Genomic DNA, 21,032 nt, shown 5'->3' with positions numbered 1-21,032 from the left:
CAGGGAAAGAAATAAACAAAGAACAAATTAACATGTTTTAAGACATTGCTTAAATTTTCATAAATATAGACCTTGAGATGGGATGATGAGTTCCCAGGGGCCAGAGCTAATATTTGGTTGTAATTAATAGTTGCTCTTTCATGTTTTGTCTGATGTAGGTGGGAAATTGGCCACGTGTTTGCTGAGTTCCTTGCTGATGCTTCCTCACAAATGCCTCTGTTTACTTCATTAATAAGAAATGGATGTCTCAAAAATTACACTGTCACACTTATCTTGTTTCACTTCTAGCTAATATTAAAATCACGAAATGCTGCACACACACACACACACACACACACACCCCCCATACAAGCATGATTTTTTTTCATAAGCATGATATATTTTTTTTACATCTTTATTGGCGTATAATTGCTTTACAATGGTGTGTTAGTTTCTGCTTTATAACAAAGTGAATCACTTATACATATACATATGTTCCCATATCTCTTCCCTCTTTCGTCTCCCTCCCTCCCACCCCTCCAGGCGGTCACAAAGCACCGAGCTGATCTCCCTGTGCTATGCAGCTGCTTCCCACTAGCTATCTACCTTACGTTTGGTAGAGTATATATGTCCATGCCTCTCTCTCGCTTTGTCACAGCTCACCCTTCCCCCTCCCCATATCCTCAAGTCCGTTCTCTAGTAGGTCTGTGTCTTTATTCCTGTCTTACCCCTAGGTTCTTCGTGACATTTTTTTTTCTTAAATTCCGTATATATGTGTTAGCATACGGTATTTGTCTTTCTCTTTCTGACTTACTTCACTCTGTATGACAGACTCTAGGTCTATCCACCTCATTACAAATAGCTCAATTTCGTTTCTTTTTATGGCTGAGTAATATTCCATTGTATATATGTGCCACATCTTCTTTATCCATTCATCTGTTGATGGACACTTAGGTTGTTTCCATCTCCGGGCTATTGTAAATAGAGCTGCAATGAACATTTTGGTACATGACTCTTTTTGAATTATGGTTTTCTCAGGGTATATGCCCAGTAGTGGGATTGCTGGATCATATGGTAGTTCTATTTGTAGTTTTTTAAGGAACCTCCATACTGTTCTCCATAGTGGCTGTACCAATTCACATTCCCACCAGCAGTGCAAGAGTGTTCCCTTTTCTCCACACCCTCTCCAACATTTATTGTTTCTAGATTTTATGATGATGGCCATTCTGACTGGTGTGAGATGATATCTCATTGTAGTTTTGATTTGCATTTCTCTAATGATTAATGATGTTGAGCATTCTTTCATGTGTTTGTTGGCAGTCTGTATATCTTCTTTGGAGAAATGTCTATTTAGGTCTTCTGCCCATTTTTGGATTGGGTTGTTTGTTCTTTTGTTATTGAGCTGCAGCTCAATAACAAGCATGATATTTTTTAGGAACCTCCATGTATTAACTTTTTAGTGGCTCAGAAGGACCTAATGACCTAATCTGTGATGGACTACACCCATCTGAGAAACTTAGGTGTTGCTGACAGTGGACCCTGGTGGGCTCCATGCCGGGTGTAGGTGTGGAGTCTCAATGCTGGTGATTAGCAGGGAGGGCAATAACTATGTAAGTTACTCATCTGTAAGGACAATGCAAGAATTCATTTAGACCCAAGAACCAGAAATCCATCTCATACTAGCTTAGGCCATAATGCACTTTGTTAGGGTTTAGACAATGTCATTAGGCCCCTGTCTCTCCCTCTCTCTCTCAGTACTGCTTACCCCTTTTGGGCTGCCACTTTCAATGTTGGTAAAATGGCCACTGCCAGCCCTGAGCCAGTATCCACTACGTAGAACTTGAGATCCCAAAGGACAAAGGGCTCTGTCTCCTCCAGTGTCCACACTCAGATCTCCTAGAGGAACTCTAGCCCTGTGGCTTGTGTGTCCACCCCTGAACTAGTCACCATGGGTGGGAAGGGGGGACTCTACCAGCCAGGCCTGGGCGGTGTGTTCAGCCTGGTCTGGGGGAGAGGCAGAGGAGGGGAGGGCAGCCACATCCACATTCCTGGAAGGTGTTCCCCACGGGAAAGAGGAAGCTCTTTTACCAAAGCAGAGGGGAGGAGATATTAGGGCAAAACAACCAGTATCCACCTGGAAACTTATTCCCATCATATTCATCATGCTCAGTTGCTGAATGTAGCTTATTTTCAGAAGGGGAGGCCAAGGCAGAGATCTCTGTGATTACACAACAAGTCTAAGCTCTGTTGACAAAATTGACTCCCCTCCATCAGGTTGTCGGTAGTTTTCTATCAAGTTCTGAACAAAAACTCCCTGTGGGTCTTGAATAGCAGAATTGAGGCACCTATGGATGTTCCTTTTACATCTATAGTAGCTCTCTCAAAGTCACTTTCTTTTTATTTCCCTATACGTGTTTAAGTATTATTCTAGTTCCTGGAACATATTTGTATTAAATATCCTAATACTTACTATTACTAAGTCATACCCAGGAGAAAGAAACAGGGTATAGTACTTTTTATCAGTTGAGAACTTTTAAAATACTTCTCTGTTTGAATAATTTCATAACTCAGCCCTCTTGAGGATTTTGCATTTGGGTAGTAGATAGAATCTGAATTGCATATTTTGATGTGAAATGCCAGTTCTAATTATTGAGCAATTTATATATTGCGAACCTAGTATATATAATTCTCAGTACAAGATGGAAATATACTCTTCAAAGCTATGCTATCACAGAAAAGAGACTAAAATCTCTGGAGCAAGTAGTTGTAGATCTGGAAGGTCAGAAAGATTCACTGAGTCTATTTTACTGCTTGGGAGGCAGGATAAGCATAGTTTGACTTTAGTAACCTTCATGTAGGATTCACAGATCAACCCCAGCTAACAGCATAGCAAATTCATCAGCACTGCAAACAAACCATGTTCTGGAATGGATAGAATTAGCAGGTCAGCTCTGTTGGCAATTAGATGAGGCATCACCTAGATCCTCATGGAGTAGAGATTTGGCTGACCTAAAACACTGTGCCTCAAAATAACTTACATAACATCACTTAGAAGCAGGACATTTAACCCATGATTGGGGAAACTTGTTTAAATAAAGATTCTATCAACAAGTCATATGTCTTAAATGATTATGGTTTTTTGCTTTATCCATTTAAATAGCAAGGGCCAGAGTCATTTGACAAAATGGAATGTCCAACAACTAGCTCCTGGAATAATGTTTATTGCAACAAAACTTCACCATTTGCACAAAATGGGAGCGTCAGGCACAGTGGAGCCTAAGGGAACTCTACAGATTGGAAATGAAATCAGGAGTAGTTCAATATTTCCTCTCTGAGAAGTCCATTCCTGGAGATGGGAGAGGACAGGCATAAGAGCTCAAAACGCCTTCTGCTGTTGCATTCAATAAAATAAATAAAAAATGGCACACTAAAGAGACAACAGTAGTAATCAGTAGACAAATCTTTTGTGAAGTTTTAGTATAAGATTGACAGCAAGTTTGCATCAAGGTTGGATATTTTTACCAAACAATTTATTTAAAAGAAACTTCTCATATCCATTCCCAGGAACCCATAACCCTAATCAGTACTCAGTTTCCATTATTTAAAAGTCATGTTCACATAGATAGTCACACCTACCTAAGAAAACTTCCCATGAGAACTGTCAAAATCGGCATGAGCCGAACTACAGAACTTTCTTTTTCTTGCATCACAGATTTTTATTTTATCATTATTATTATTTTTTTTTACATTTTTATAGCCTCCTTTCCTGGCCCTCTCTTTTTTTTAAATTATTTATTTATTTTTAACATCTTTATTGGAGTATAATTGCTTTACAATGGTGTGTTAGTTTCTGCTTTATAATAAAGTGAATCAGCTAGATGTATACATACAGCCCCATATCTCCTCCCTCTTGCATCTCCCTCCCACCCTCCCTATCCAACCCCTCTAGGTGGTCACAAAGCACTGAGCTGATCTCCCTGTGCTATGTGACTGCTTCCTAGTAGCTGTTTTACATTTGGTAGTGTATATATGTCCATGCCACTCCCTCACTTCATCCCAGCTTACCTTTTCCCCTCCCCGTGTCCTCAAGTCCATTCTCTACGTCTACGTCTTTACTCCTGTCCTGCCCCTAGGTTCTTCAGAACCTTTTTTTTTTTTTTTAGATTCCATATATATGTGTTAGCATATGGTATTTGTTTTTCTCTTTCTGACTTACTTCACTCTGTATGACAGTCTCTAGGTCCATCCACCTCACTACAAATAACTCAATTTCGTTTCTTTTTATGGCTGAGTAATATTCCATTGTATATATGTGCTACATCTTCTTTATCCATTCATCTGTCAATGGACACTTAGGTTGCTTCCACGTCCTGGCTATTGTAAATAGAGCTGCAGTGAACATTGTGGTACATGACTCTTTTTGAATTATGGTTTTCTTAGGGTATATGCCCAGTCCAAATACAGAACTTTAAGGATAGGATTCCTCCATGCATTATATCCACAATGTTCTATCTCTGGGTATTTGCATGTCTCTTTTTAAACAAGCTCTGTTCTGTGTGACTGGACCTTTAATTAAAACACGATTTCTGGGCTTCCCTGGTGGCGCAGTGGTTGAGAGTCTGCCTGCCGATGCAGGGGACACGGGTTCATGCCCTGGTCCGGGAGGATCCCACATGCCGCGGAGCAGCTAGGCCCGTGAGCCATGGCCGCTGAGCCTGCGCGTCTGGAGCCTGTGCTCCGCAACGGGAGAGGCCACAACAGTGAGAGGCCCGCAAACCCAAAATAAAATAAAATAAAATAAAAACACCACGATTTCTGACAGGCTAGCCACTAATGGATGTAAATTTGTCCAAAGTTTACTAAAAATTATCCAAATCCCAACTCTCAGAATCTTGTGTTTCTACTGGTCTGCTAACCACCTTGATTTCTTTTCCAAATGATGTTTATTGCCTGGGTCAGCAGGCAATGTCACCTGACCCTCCACTCCACTCTGGTGACCCTGAATCTGAGAGACCACAGTGTCTTAGATCTTCCTTTTCACTTTTTCCCTTTCCCAGGCATCTGTAAACTTGCCAAAAGCTCCAGGAGGATAATTCTAGCTACTATTCATTCTTAACAATACCAGAAGAGTACATCCACCATGTAAAAAACAAATACAACCCTGAGTCCTCTTCCTTGCACTGGCTGCTTTGTTATCAGAACTTAAAGGTATACCAAAGACCCGTGTTAGAATCGTACAATAATGAGCTGGAACGCAAATTCCTCTGCAAATTCAACTATAATATTAATGATTCTTACAAAGAGATTAGCAGCTTGTTCTAAATTAGTATTGTAATATATCTTAAAGATCATGTTATGAGGCTTCTTTATTCTATAAGACTACAATCTATGACCAAAAGAAATAAAATTCTGTAATTTTAAACATTTTTTCTTTCTTATTTATAGATAAGGTGAAGGGGGAGGGGGACCCAAAAGTCTAAAAAGAAAAAGAAAAGCAACTTAATGAATAATGTGAACTGAGTCAGTGACCAGGTAGATGCAATTGTGACATCTGTGACTGCCTGTATCTGCCACCTCTTTGTACAGGTTGCCTTAGAATGACCTTAGGAAGTGAGCCATGACTTGTTTTTAAATTTTTATTGTGTCAAAAATTACAGCTTGAATGATCAACTTGTGCATATCCTAAGTAAAGCTGTCAGGTTTTCTCTTTTTCATCACAGATTGGATTATAATGCACAGACTACAGTTAAATGTGTTATTTGCTATGAACTCTGCCCCACACTTCAGGCTTCACAATTGCTGGTACCTCATTATCCAGCATGGGTATTCTGATCACTAGCCACTAGCAAACCATTAGTCAGAGTTTCTTGGGCTGGTCCCACCTCAGGTGCCAATGACTGGTCCATTATGGCCAGGGATTGACCTGGAAATGTGGCTACCTGGACCTACTCTCAAAAAGGAAGGACCCACTTGGAAAACGACATCACTGTTCATGTTTGTATCTCCAAGAAAGGGGTCTCCATGAAGTCCTTTTTTAAAAAAATCCAGCTTTGACAGCCTCTGTCCTTCCAGATGGTGCACAGAGCCAAGCCTGTCAGAGACCCTTAGTCTCCTGCTGCCTTTTAATGCTGCTCCTTGATTGCTAATGACCCCCAGCTGGACTGGCTCCTCAACCCATTTAACCCCTCCCTGCTGGGTCCCCATCTCACGCAGGGTGAGAGGCAGTGAGAGCTGGAAGTGGGAAGGTGCCAAGCCATCCAGGAACTCCCGCCCTTCCAGAGCTGGTGGCACGTTTCCCGGCGCCATCACGCATGTCCAAGGTTGCTCCAGTGGAGAGCTCCTGTTAACATGATTTTCACTCTGTTGTCAGATAAATGCTACCAGGCTTCAGATTGTTAAAATTTCATTTGACTAAGCCAGCAAACACTGAAAGAGCATTTCCTGTAGGGTTCAAGAGTTGAGGACTACTGATATGAATCCCCTGAAATATGTTAGTTTGGAAACTTAAAATTAAATTGCACTGGAACTGTCTTTTAGTCTGGTCGAACTTCGTGATCAGAGCAGATCGTATGTGTCAGTATACAAAGTCACTACAAAGAAACCTGAGTGAAGGTGATAATTTCCTTGTCTCGGCCTAAATCACTGTATAACACAGGAGATACCCATTTCAGGTATGCGGATAATAGCTTTATTTACTTTGGTTAAGCTTGGCTTGTTTTTTTTGTTTGTTTGTTTTTTGCGGTATGTGGGCTTCTCACTGTTGTGGCCTCTCGCGTTGCGGAGCACAGGCTCCGGACGCGCAGGCTCAATGGCCATGGCTCACGGGCCCAGCCGCTCCACGGCATGTGGGATCTTCCCGGACTGGGGCACGAACCCGTGTCCCCTGCATCGGCAGGCGGACTCTCAACCACTGCGCCACCAGGGAAGCCCTTGGCTTGTTTTTTTGCAACATGCTGGAATGTATTTTTTGCAACATACTGGTCAGGTGACTCAGAGAAGGGGGATTTAAAAGGGAAGAAAGCTGATGACATTAATTTGTTGAAAGATCTTGAGTCCAGTGGAGAAACTCAAACTCAGATCTCTCCGGACCTACTCATGACAAAATAACCTTCAATGAGAACAGAGGGAAGTGGAGAGCTTGAGAGGTCATTATTCTGTGTATGGTTTCATAAAGGGTTTTCATTAATCTCATATCAAATTGTAAGAAAACAAGGCAAAGAAATTAAATAATTCTATATGACCCTAAAGAACCAAAGTCTAAACTCTTGATCTGAGCAGAGAACTGGGAGCTTTGTGTCTCACTATTTTTATAAATCTTTAAATGTTTACTGGATAGTTGAACCAGATTTAATTTACAGTGAACTAAGGAATTTTTTTCCAACATGAAGCACAAGATAGGAAAATAACCCAAATGTAATTATTTTCTATTTAACTTTGTTTCCGCCAGACACTTCCTATTTTATTGGTTTTTTGGAGATTAAAACTGAAAGCACCAGAGTGATCTACTTTTTCACCACGAATACTGCATTGATCTCACTTTTGCATCTCATTAGTTTAATGCAAACAAAAGTCATACCTGTGATTTCATTTCGTCTGTTATTCACATTCTCTACTGTTGCCCACAGGTGCGCGCACACCTGCCAGTCATTTGTGTGTATAATCGCCCTGAACCAACTCATCCATACTAACGACTGCTCTCTCTACCTGTAAAAATATTTTAGAATTTATGAACCTTGGTGGGTGTTTGTACAGCTGTACGATATTAACTGGTACATTGCAGTTTTTGCTCACAGCTGGGGAAAGACTAAGTAACTGGTTAAAATGTGGTCTTTTAGTCCATCAGTGACCAAATGATCCAGAAAGGGGTTCGGATAAGGCCACCTGGTGCAGCATTGCTTTTTAAATGAGTGAATTGCGTTAGAATAAAGTTCTGATATAGTTATGGAGAATTTTCCTCCCTGAAGCCCTGAATGCATTTTGTTTGGTCATCTTTAAATTCCAACAAGACAGTAAGGTCAACAGCATTTATGTCCATTTTGCAGATGAGGTACTAAGAGGCCAAGCAGCAGGAAATCTGTATTCACAGCATCTTAAAGTTGGCAGGGACCTTAAAGAGCCTCTCAACTAATGGTTCTTACCCTTTACCTGCTTTCACACTGGTTTCATGCAACAAACCTCCATCACGTACATCTTTCACTGCACACAGTTGCTCACACATTGGGAAGGAGCATGACTCCTAGGAGAACAGCTCAGAATCTCCAGGCAAGAACAGCTGTAATGTCCCACATCACCACCCTCTTGAAAAAATCACTATATCAGTCCAACCCCCTGTTTCACAGATAAAACATGGCAGCCCAGGGGGCTAAGCAATTCACCCAAGGTCACATACCAGTAAGTTCCAGAACTTGAACTACGCCCAGGCCTTCTGACCCCAAGTCCAGTGCTGGTGTCGCTACAGCTGACCGGCCCTTTGCACGCTAACAGCAGGTACCGGAACCAGGTACCCAATTTAGAGAGCCAGGCAGAGCTGGGGATGAACACCCCGGAATCCCCTGCCACGAGGAATCAAAGACCCATTCACAATTAGTATAGTAAAAACCAGCACTATCTGGTGTCCCATATCCTCAAGCATTCAAAATGTCGTTCCAATCTTCAAAGACATTCTTCCGTTCCATTTTTATCTGCTTTTACCTAGGACATTGTTTCCCAGCTCCCGAGGAGTTCACTAGGTGATTTGCATCTCATTAGGAGCTCCAGAAATGATATCTCCCAGCCTGCTGCCTGGCGCCGTGGGTCCACTAAGCATCAGATACAAGTCTTAGATTTTTTTTTTTATGTTGACATTTTTGAAAAAGCTGAATTAATGCTGTTTTCCCACTGGGCACAGTTTGGGTGGCCATTTTGGCCTTAATTCCTGCCCCCCCCCCACAAGACCAAAGTTAGAGAAGAGCCATTGTCAGGGAGGGTACAGAGGAAGTCAGTCATCCCACATGAAGACACCTGGCTGGAAAGGAATATTGTGAGACATCAAAATAAGCAGTTAGAAAACTCCTAAAAGCAGAGAGATGGGACATGATACAAACAATCTGACCACTATGCAAAGTAAAACAAAAAGAAAACCAACAGCAACCCATTAGAATCTGTATAACTGATTCTAAGCTTGCACATTTTAAACATTTTTGTCTAGTTTCAAATCTCCTGACACCTGAGTTTTATGTTTTGCTTTAAAAGGAGTCTTACTAGGTCCAAAAGGCTTTTCAGCTTTGTCATGCATTCATACTGAACCCTCGAGAAGAGCACTGAGCAGCATCGTACCTCTGGAAACCAGACATGTTTCCATGATCAGCAAAACTGTTCTCTTGGAATAAGAGAAATGATTTTCCCAGTGTCCAGGGAAATTAATGTCTCCTTTGGGCTCAAGCCATTTGATGCAGCTTCCAGTGCAAAGAAAATGCTTGACGATGCCGGGAGCTCTACTGGAGATGCTTCCCCTTCCCAGAATTCCTTCTGCCATCTCAAAACCTCTCTGACCCTAGGCCAACTTTTCAAGATGCAGCTAGCTAATCTGCAAAATCAACCTAAGCTCTTAGGAAAGAGTTAAATATCTTGTTTTTCCGACCCTGGCTACAAATTAATGCGGTATGCGGGCTTCTCACTGTTGTGGCCTCTCCCGTTGTGCAGCACAGGCTCCGGACGCACAGGCTCAGCGGCCATGGCTCACAGGCCCAGCCGCTCCGCGGCATGTGGGATCCTCCCAGACCGGGGCACGAACCCGTATCCCCTGCATCGGCAGGCGGACTCCCAACCACTGTGCCACCAGGGAAGCCCGGGAGGGTCATTTTTTAAACAATAAAAATGCCAGAGACCTAACCCTAACCAACTGAATTAGGATCTCCAGGGATAAGGCTGAGGCATCAGTGTTTTTCAAAAGGCCTTCAGGTGATACTAATGTACAACCAGGACGGAGAATCACTCTCATATAACAAGAATCACGACAACCCCTTGGCGCACCTGCTCTGCCTCGGGTGCCATGCTTTCTCTTTCCATACATTATCTGTCATCCTCACTACAGCCTTACTTGCGTGATCATCATCAGTGAGTTCAGACTTCTAACAAGTGCTAGAGATGGAATTCATAGTCAGGTTTTTCTGACTTCTTTTTTCTTCTGTAACATTCATGTTTCTCAAAGTGTGGGACATGGACCTCTGGTGGTCTGCAAGTTGATTTTACATGGCGTGTGGATGTGACCTTAAATAACACTGAATTGTGTAGAAGAAAGTTACTCCTTTTACAGTCCTCAGTTTAAATTCTTCAGGTTAAGGAGAAAGTCATAGTGATGTTAGTATGTCTTACATTCCTCTCACATTTACTCACCTGTCTTTTTAACAAACCTTTAAGAAGCCCAGAATGTTCTGTGGGAAACAGAACCTAGCTCAGCTGTGAGAATATTGTTTTGTTCTTACTGTATTTACTTTACGGTTTGCTTCTATTTATGGCAAATGACACGTGTTTTCCCTTTACAGTAGTAGTTTCATTTTTAAAGAAATGTATTTAAGAGAAAAAGAAATTGGCTGATTTTAAAATATTAAATAAAGAATAGTACAGGTGTCTCGAATATAGCAAAAAATACTGAAGTGGCAGATGAATGCAGAAGTTTGAGAAATACTTTCCCACAACATGGTAATTTTGAAAAATGGGCATCTCTACACCTACTAGCCAATGGGACCTCTCATCCTTTCACACCAGACAGGCAACTAGTTCCATCCTTTTTAGGTCCAGCCGGGACCTTTGAACTTTGCTGCTGCTTCCAACTCAAGAGGAATCCTGAAACACAAATGGCTAATAACATGGGAAGGGGGAAAGGAAGGGCACTTACCCTCTCAAGTAATCAATGAAATGCAAATCAAAACAAATGACGTGCCATTTTTTCACCTATTGAATTGTCAGGCTTTTTCTTAAAGATGCTGACCCATGCTGGTGAAGGCCTTCAAAAACAGGTAATATCAGGTACAGGTGGTAGAAGTATATTTTGCTACCCACTTCCTAGAAGGCAATTGGAAATAAAATTTTAAGTTTTTAAAATATGTATAGTCTTCAGCCAGTAATTCTACTTCTAGGGATTTATCCTAAGAAAATAATGTGAATTATCAAAGATCAAACTATAAGTATGTTCCTCACAGCATTGCTTATTAGAGAAAAACATTGGAAACAACTTCCATGCCCAAAACAAGAAACTGTATAAGTTAATCACGGTTCATTCATAAAATGAAATAGCATGCAACTATTAGAAATGATGCCACTTAGACTAAACTGGAAGACAGATAAGAAACTTGTTCCATCATTTGCTACTATTATGGGAATGGGATTGGGGTTTTTTTTTTTTTCACTGCTTAACTTATTTGAACATCATGTTCATTCATTACTTTAAAAAATGTAACTCTAGAAGTGTAATACTATTTTTAAAGTAGATTAAACCATGGGAAAACATTTATGACTTTATTGTTAAGTGTGGGGAAAAGTAGTAACAAATTAGATGAATGATTAAGTTTTGGTTTTGGTTTTTCTGGCTAAAAAAGTGAATACATATTCCTAGAAAAAATATTGAAAGGGTATTAAGAAAAAAATACTTAATGAACCTTGTTTTTAAAAGGCCAATTTCATCGCCCTCCTTGGTAGACTAAGGTTCCCCAGAGATGTCCCAGGATAAGAAAGTCCTTGGCAATAATATTCGAATTGACAGAAACAAAGAGTGGACCACAGAGATACAACAGACCTTAACAAGATGAATAGTAACCATTCATTCATTCATTCATTCATTCATTGTTGAGTGTGTGCCAGGACCTGAGCTGTGAAATCGTTTTAGCGGAAGTTATTACCACTTCCCTAACTAATAAGGGGAGAATTCCATATAGAAAATTTATAACTCCACCATCTTCCACAGGCACTAATTTAACTCAGGGATATTTTCTTTGTAGCAATTTTGCAATTTTGAAGAAGATTGTTCATGACATAACATGGCAACTGGGAAAATTTGTAGCTTTCCTTTCATCTTAGAAAGGAAGATCTGAATTACATGCACCCCAGGAGAAAATCTCTCTTTCTGGTTGTGTGTGTGTGTGTGTTTTACAAAAGCCTACTGAATTCCTTTGTCCCTCCCGAAGTTAGATGTGGTAAGGTGAAAACTTATAAGAACGTCTCATTTAAAGAAAAAGCATTGTAATAGAGGCCATGGCCTGGGCCTTGAGGTTTGAATCAAAAGACCTGAGTCCAAGGCTTAGGCCCTGAGGGGAGACCAGCAGAGGGCCCCAAGCTCCCGGGGCTTCAGACCCCTTAGATATAAAAGCAAGGAGCCTAACCACAGAGGTTATCATCCTCCATGTCATAACTTAAAATTGAATTATCTCTGAACTACCAGACATAATTTCTCCCCTTCTACTCCCTGTCAAGGCTCTGAGCATCCCTGACATAGCCCATGCCTCAGCAGATCAGGAGCAAATGCTTTACAACACACTGGTTGTTTATCTGAAATTCAAATCTAGCTCAGTGTCCTTTTTTTTTTCCCCCAAATCTGGCAACCCTAATTCCATAGATTTTATAATTCCATAATTTTCCAAAGACTGCATTTTTAAGGTAGTGCAGATTATTGCAGACTTTCTGCCAGTGTGGTTGTTATTGGGAAGGGAAGATTTAAGATGGTCTAGTACCTTGTCTCTCAGCCATGGCTGCACATTAGAACCACCTAAGGAGATAAAATATGTGTCTATATATATATATATATATATATATTTATATATAAGATAGATAGATAGATAGATAGATCTATCAAGGTCCTGATCTGAGCACTGGTATTTTAAAAAGCTGAATCTGCTGTAGTGTGAAGAAGATGACCCTAAGTAGGGTGTATCTCGTAACTCTGTACAGGATTTGCCATCTGTAAATCTGGAACGCTGAACACTGTGTTTGCCTCAAGGGCTCAGGGGGATGCTTTACTTGGCAAGTGACGCTGGGAATGCCTCATCCACAAAATGGCAATCAGATCAGCAGTCATACTGCTCAGAAAGTATCCCTGTCTGCAGAGGCCCTCAAGGACGGTGCAAAGACTACGGCTCTCCCAGTATGGCCTCTCCCAAGAACCCTGCTCACTGCCTGTCCACTCCTCAGGGACCTGGAATCCATACTGTCCCACCCAGGACGGGGAATATTTGGGCTGCATGTGCCATCCTGCCGTCCCTGTGGTTGTCCTTCCACCGCTGCAAGCCCAGCTAGGAAATTTACCAGAACTGGCACATCTGTAATGGGTGATGGAAAGTGAAACTAAGTGTTAGGGGACAATGTTAGGCAAGAGCCTTTGTGGCCAAAGTAGCTGTAACTCAGCAAGTCAAATAGAGTAAAGGAAGTCATTTCCTTCTTCATCTCTGAGACCCTGAGAGAAAACAAAAAGCCTCATTTGTAACTAAAATTGTGTTTGAATTAGGGTTGCCAGATTTAGGGGGAAAAAAGGACACCTGGCTAGATCTGAATTTCAGATTAACAACCGATCACTTTTTAATATAAGTATGTTCTGAATATATACTTACGCTCAGAAGGTATTGGTTGTTTATCTGAAATTCAAATTTAACTGGGTACCCTGTATTTGATCTGGCAACTCTAGTTTGGATATACCTGCATGTTCAATAAAGAAAATTGAAATATTAAATTTCCAAACCAGTTGTTTAAAATTACGGAACAAAGCTATCAACTAAATTCAGCCATTTGTCTCTCACCAAGGACTTGGCCAGTTGTGCCGCCACACAGTGATCTGGAATTAGGGAATAAGGAGTATGCATTTCCTGGTGCTCTTGAAACTCTCTCCATATTTCTTCCATTTTCTGACAGATTTCTCTCCAGTTTATTATAGAGCTCTGTGACAACTCAGAAGAGAAGGGTGTATTCAAGGTCTCAACTATGAAATCAAAAAGTGCAGGGGGAAAAGAAATGTACAGGGGTTCCTGAAAGGAAAGAGAACCTATGTTAAGCTCAAACTGGTATCCATGATATGATATACTTTTATAAAGCACAACAGGTAGGTAGCACCCAGAGTATTACAAACTGGAGAATTCGGCCTGGCTTAACAAATATTTATGTGAAATAGAAGTTGGCTACTTACAGAATATGAACATCATTGTCTTCAAAGTAATAACTCATATTCTAATGTATATCTTCAAACTTGAACTGCCCAGCTTATCTACATAAACTAGTCAAATGAACTAGGAAAGTGCCAGGTAACCCTATTGTTTTGTATCTCCTATGAGCAAACTGGCTCAAGAGCCAGAAGACAGAGGTTAAGCTTCCACTCTGCCACGTACAGATTTAGCCTTTCTTACCTATAGTTTCTTTATATATTGAAAGAAATCATAATTTTTGTCCAACATGCCTCATTTTTTATTTTTAAATCTTTAAGGGAAAAAAATCATGACAAACTTCTCAAAGTGCACACATATTTAGATTTAATCAGTGTGCCATATGCTATTTTGTATTTGCTTCTTTTTCTGAACTTTGAATTTTCATCTATCAGTATCATACCCATATTTATCCTCATTGGTGCCTTTATGGTATGACATCATATTTATATCTTAGAGTTAACTTGTCCCCAATTATCAAATATTTATCATGTTTCTAGCTTTTTTCTGTTAAAGAAAGTATTGTTCTAGCTTTTTTCTGTTAAAGTATTATATCCATCTTCATACAAATGGTATTTTTTTCTCTTTTGGTTTACTTTGTTGGGACATGTTCCTTGGAACAAGTTGCTTAGCTTTTGTTATCTATTGTCAGGTAACTTCAGGAGAAGTGGAGCCTATGGACTCATCTGTGCACCTGGGTCCTCTCTCACACTGTCTTTTTACTTTTTGATTTATCCTAATTAATAGAAAGACAGTAGTAATTGCTTTAATTGAAGCTCTTTGTCAAGGTGGCTGAATGTTTTTCAATATCTCATATCATAATTGCATTTTAACATGTATAAATATTTCTCCATCTTTCTCTTGCCTCAGCCTTTCCACATTATGGATAATAGACTTTTGTGTCTATATTTTTAAATTTGTTTTTATCTTTTGTTGCACTTTCTTTCATCTTAAGGTTTTGTTACTGTCCATCATATAGAATACTTCACTTTAATATAATTGAACCCATCCTTGTCCTAATATCTTCTTCCACATTTAAGATATATAGTCTATTTCATTTCCTTCTAAAGTTTTTATGGGAATGTTTAAAATGTTTAACTATATAGCTCATCTGGAATTTATTGTGGCTGGTGAGAATCAAGAAGTATATTGAGAAAAGTAAAAGATTTAGAATTAAAAAAAATTAATTTGAGTCCAACAGCAATAGCTATGGCCTTAGGCAAGTCACTTAACCTCTTAAGACTCAAGGTCCTCTATTAGACTGAAGGCAGGGACCTTGTCTTTTTCCTTGTTGTCTTCCCTACAATACTGAGCAAAGTTCTTTACATATAGAATAAGTTTTATAAGGTGTATATTTAAGTTACATTTTTTGCATATTGCTATCCAGTTGTTCCAACAGCAGTAATTGAATAATGATTCATTTCCCAATTATTTATTTGGCTGCTTGTGATCGATCATATATCAGTGATACTCAGATTTGTTCCAATGGCAAAGCACCTGGAAGTTGTGGCACTTCTTGCAAAACATCATGAAATATGGAGATATTAAAGTTAAAATAATGAAAATTAAAATTTGATGCTAGGGCTTCCCTGGTGGCGCAGTGGTTGAGAGTCCGCCTGCCGATGCAGGGGACGCGGGTTCATGCCCCGGTCCGAGAAGATCCCACATGCCCCGGAGCGGCTGGGCCCGTGAGCCATGGCCGCTGAGCCTGCGCGTCCGGAGCCTGTGCTCCGCAACGGGAGAGGCCACAACAGTGAGAGGCCCGCGTAACGCAAAAAAAAAAGAAAAAAAAATTTGATGCTAAATCAGACACCAGCTTACATTAGATTCTAGTATGGTATAGATACCACCAGATACCAACAGTTTGTCTTAATTTATGGGAAATGTTAAAATAGGTAAAATTCAATCCAATAACTGAATTCTTTCTAAGAATCAGGAAAAGAACACCCACCTATGAAACAGCAAGTTCATCAAGAGCAAAAGTTGAGAACCACGTCTTATAGTAAGCATTCCCAGTTGAGAATATAAAATAAAAGCTTCTGATCAATTGTAAACTTTACATAAAGTCCGACTGAATGGGGCTGAACGTCAGCTGAACCCCAAAACTATTTAAGATCAGTCTTTTGAGTTGTCAAGTTTGGAATTCCTGTAATAGTAGGAAGTCTAAGAGGGAGTAGATGTCAGATCTCCAGTGCATGCTCACACCGGCAACCTTAACTCTAGATGTTTCTGTTCATTAGTCTATGAATCAGAGGAGATAACAAAAGAACCTCACAACCTTATGTTCTACCATATTACAGAATATGAACTTCATAAAGCGTATGGAGGTAGGTATGTTGGAACTATCAGAAAGTACCCTTATCAATTCTGGATTCCTTGTACTCTGAGGATGACGCCAGTACAAGAGGCTTGAATCCTGTTCTCTGCACAGTTCCTGAAGATGTGGACAGGGATGTCTGTTAAGGTTATTGGAACCTTCTGCAAGCACCATCATATGGCTATGCTAATTAATATTTTTTCATGGAGCTTACTTTTACTTAAATTTGACTTTTTTTTTTTTTTTTTTTTTGCGGTACGCGGGCCTCTCACTGTTGTGGCCTCTCCCGTTGCGGAGCACAGGCTCCGGACACGCAGGCTCAGCGGCCGTGGCTCACGGGCCCAGCCGCTCCGCGGCACGTGGGATCTTCCCGGACCGGGGCATGAACCCGTGTCCCCTGCATGAGCAGGTGGACTCTCAACCACTGCGCCACCAGGGAAGCCCTAAATTTGACTTTTTAAAACAATTTTTTTATTAAGAAAGACAATATGCTGTAGTTTTTTTTTTTAACTGCCAGAACAGGAGGTAAGAGATCTAAGGTTGGGTCCCCGCTCTGCCACTTGAACTGGGATGTGTCATTCATTTTTTCCTTTTGTGAAAAAATGGGTATTTAGAATGGATGGTTCCTAAAGTCCTGTATGGTTCTAATAGTCTTGTTCAAACATAGATATGTTCCAATTCAAAAAAAAAAAAGACGCAAAACTTCATACTTAGGAAATTGATAATTCACTCTTCATTGTGGTCCTTGCTGAGTCATTCTTCACTTAGAAAATTCCCCTAGAATTTCCTTGTATAGTAGGAATCTCTAATGAAATCAAGCTACGATTCCAAATACAAAGCTCCAACTCTTTTTTATAAATAATTAGTTTATGGTATACCCTTGGTCCAAGAAAGTGATATGTCTTCTCCAAACCATGACATTCATGAGCAATATTTTATGGCGGCTGTGTTTGCGTGCATGCAGGCACGCGCACGCGCGCACGCGTGTGTGTGTTGGCAAGAAGTTAGAACTGCTGAATCCTGATTCAGATATAGTGCCAAAAGGACAGCAGATTTCATGAAAATCATCTGCTTGGAAGGGAAATAAATCATGACTTTGTTGGACCTGTGGTTTCTTAATTTCTAGTACACTCTTGGTCCAGGGTTCCAAAATCAGGACTAACACGGAGAGGCTGCTCCACGAAATCGTGCAATCATCCTTTCCCCTTCTCCTTTACACTACCTCCAGAGACTGCATGGATCAGTGGTATTGTTCAAAGCATTTCAGAAAATACTAGCTCAAGCCATTTGCCCTCCAAAATGTATCCCCCCAAAATGTATCCCACCAAAAGCTTTGCTTCTCATCTACCCAAGAGTGTGTGTGCTCCAGATGTCTTTGAACTCTCACTGTAGGATGTGGTGCAAACTGCCCCAGATTGCCTTCATTGCCTTAACTGAGTTATCTCACCAAGAGGGCATTCTCCACTCTACAAAGGCTGACCACCAACCTCTACTTCACCAGCATGGACAAACCAATTTTCTTTCCTTCACTCTTGACTGCTGACTCAGATAAGAAAGATGTAGGCAAAGTCCTCGACAGCTGCCCTTGTTTACACTTAGCAGTCTGTGTGTGTTTGTGTGTGTGTGTGTTTAGCATGATATTTCTCCTAATATTAGCAAAGCTCTAACGTGCCCGTTAAAACAGGACAGAGTTTCTGCTATGTGCATTTATGTGATGAGCAATTTTACACTCAGTTTTCCCAAAACCTCAGATGCTTTACAGTAAAGTTTTGCTATCCTGTTGCAGATTCAGAAAACGGTCTTGCACAGAAGCAGCGAACACCTCACCGAAGATGTCAGCAGCCCAAAATGTTGAGTAGTCCTGAGGACACCATGTACTATAACCAGTTAAATGTGAGTTCAAAGTGGCCATAAAGCTGTTTCACTGGCTTTGTTTCCAGTTAATAATTCTGTTATTAATACCTGTTCCAGCCCCTCCAGCCCCGCCCCCACTCTCTTATACTCTCCTCTTGAACATGTGCTTAGGCCCTTTATCTGTTGCTTTCATGTCAGGATGTCTGCCTTCACGGTGAATAATTGATGTGGTTTATCAAAGACGAGCAAGATGCATGCTTCATCAGGCTCACTTGAGCCCTTTGATCAAAAAAATTATGCTGTGACTTCTGATATTATCAGCATCTGCTTGCATTCAACACAAAATCACTTTGAATTAAAAATTAACGACTTGCTGCTTTCCTTTGACTGTGTGTTCTTGGCCCTCTCCACAGGGAGCTCTAGAATATCAAGGGAGCAAGAGGAAGCCAAGAAAACTTGGGTAAATATCTGTCTTCTTAGTTCTAAGCAACTGTAAACAGAAGGGGTCCTTTGTGATATTATAGAAAATGCAAAACTTTCCAGAGAGGCTTCTAAAAATATGCAGTGGGGATATCACCACTATTATTGACACTGGAAACTACTTTTCACAGTAGCAAGTATACAAAACTTGAATCTATTCTGTCTGAAAAGACGGAAATTGCCACCAAAAGGCAAGTGTTATTTTTCATAATTACCCCAGGAAATTGTACTGTCCTCATAATTTGAGACGTGTGATCAGGCTGTATAAAACTCTCCCACAAATCAGAGCACTCCATGCAGTGCAAATAGGCCGCTTCCCCACGTTCCCCTACCCGTGGGCCTTAAAGGTACACAAAGGATAATTTCCCCCAATGGTTAGCCAGGGACACTGCGGAGTTTGTGGCTGATTTGCTTGTTAGCATCTCGATTAAGAATAGGAGTGAGACCGGTCAGAATGGCCATCATCAAAAAAATCTACAAACAATAAATGCTGGAGAGGGTGTGGAGAAAAGGGAACCCTCTTGCACTGTTGGTGGGAATGTAAATTGATGCAGCCACTATAGAGAACAGTATGGAGGTTCCTTAAAAAGCTAAAAATAGAACTACCATACAACCCAGCAATCCCACTACTGGGCATACACCCTGAGAAAACCATAATTCAAAAAGAGTCATGTACCCCAATGTTCACTGCAGCTCTATTTACAATAGCCAGGACATGGAAGCAACCTAAGTGTCCATCAACAGATGAATGGATAAAGAAGATGTGGCACATATATACAATGGAATATTACTCAGCCATATAGAGAAATGAAACTGAGTTATTTGTAGTGAGGTGGATGGACCTAGAGTCTGTCATACAGAGTGAAGTAAGTCAGAAAGAGAAAAACAAATACCGTATGGTAACACATATATATGGAATCTAAAAAAAAAAAAATGTTCATGAAGAGCCTAGGGGCAAGATGGGAGTAAAGATGCAGACCTACTAGAGAATGGACTTGAGGATACAGGGAGGGCGAAGGGTAAGCTGGGACAAAGAGAATGACATGGACATATATACACTACCAAACGTAAACTAGATAGCTAGTGGGAAGCAGCCACATAGCACAGGGAGATCAGCTCGGTGCTTTGTGACCACCTAGAGGGGTAGGATAGAGAGGGTGGGAGGGAGGGAGACGCAAGAGGGAAGAGATATGGGGACGTATGTATATGTATAACTGATTCACTTTGTTATAAAGCAGAAACTAACATACCATTGTAAAGCAATTATACTCCAATAAAGATGTTAAAAAAAAAAAGGTACAGATGTAAAAGAAAAGAATAGGAGTGAGGTAGGTAATTGGTACTAGTCTGAGAAGTAAAGATCAGGAAGGGAACTTTCTCATCTAGAGGGAACCAGACAAGGTAATTCACATAATTTAAGTTGCAGTATGATTACAATTTCCAGATACCACTAAATTGGGCCCATTATTAGTGTGTGACCTAGATGTGAAAGGCTTTGTGGATCAGACACCAGTTCCTCCGGGCTGGGGGACCCTGAGCTACCGTAAGCTGCCCCCCCGACTCAGTGTTGGGGCCCAACCCTGTTCCAAGTACTCACGCAACTTAAGCTGCCCCACTGATGACTGCTGCACTTGTTTTCTTTTTCTGCTGAAACTCTTTCCTTTGTTGCAGCCAAATCAAAGTGCTTGATGGGGAAGATGACTATTACAAATCTCTGTCACCTGTGGGCTCTATCCCCGAGGAAGACAGCTCAGCCCACCCTCTCTTTTTTTCTTCATCCTCAAAGGGAGCATCTTCTGCTCAGCACTGAGCTGTACTTCCTGCCCCCCAAGTCTGTTGAGGGTAAGAACAATCATGGTAATTGACTGATTGTCATTTAATAAGAAAGTCGTGCAATGGGGTCAGCTTCTATGGACGTGTGGTCTGTTCTGGAGCCTTACTGAACAATTTTCAGATTTCAAACCATTTTCTCCTACCTCTATCACCCTCCCCACATCTGCTGTGTAGCCTGACCTAGGCAACCTCTCCTTTCCTCATCCCATGGGTCCCTGTGGGACACTGAGCACACCTCCACTACAGCAATAACCATCATTCATGCCCCCAACATCTAAGAGGGTATCAGTCTCACGTGTGGACACTGATGGTATTTCTTTATTTTTCCCACCATGTCATTCCATGCAGAATCCGCCCCTGTGGAAATCCAGGAGTCCCTTTCCTCCTCGCATCTACACTGCATCCCCTTC

The 21,032-nt window shown here is 40.9% G+C and overlaps 1 protein-coding gene across 1 annotated transcript in view; it reads left to right on the top strand.

Moving 5' to 3' along the window:
- Nucleotides 1–20,599, top strand: part of MYO3B (myosin IIIB) — a gene marked incomplete at both ends in the record, with an annotated part of 382,969 nt that extends 362,370 nt beyond the window's left edge. The window contains 3 exons of the mRNA XM_082658151.1: nt 18,242–18,348; nt 18,723–18,769; nt 20,461–20,599. Of these exons, the coding sequence (XP_082514277.1) occupies nt 18,242–18,348; nt 18,723–18,769; nt 20,461–20,599 (293 nt within the window). The remainder of the gene's footprint in view (nt 1–18,241; nt 18,349–18,722; nt 18,770–20,460) is intronic.
- Nucleotides 20,600–21,032: the final 433 nt, after the last annotated feature.

The sequence above is a fragment of the Grampus griseus genome (assembly GCF_964374135.1).
Source record: "Grampus griseus genome assembly, chromosome: 7".
NCBI lineage: Eukaryota > Metazoa > Chordata > Mammalia > Artiodactyla > Delphinidae > Grampus > Grampus griseus.
This window is presented reverse-complemented; position numbering and strand designations above follow the sequence as displayed.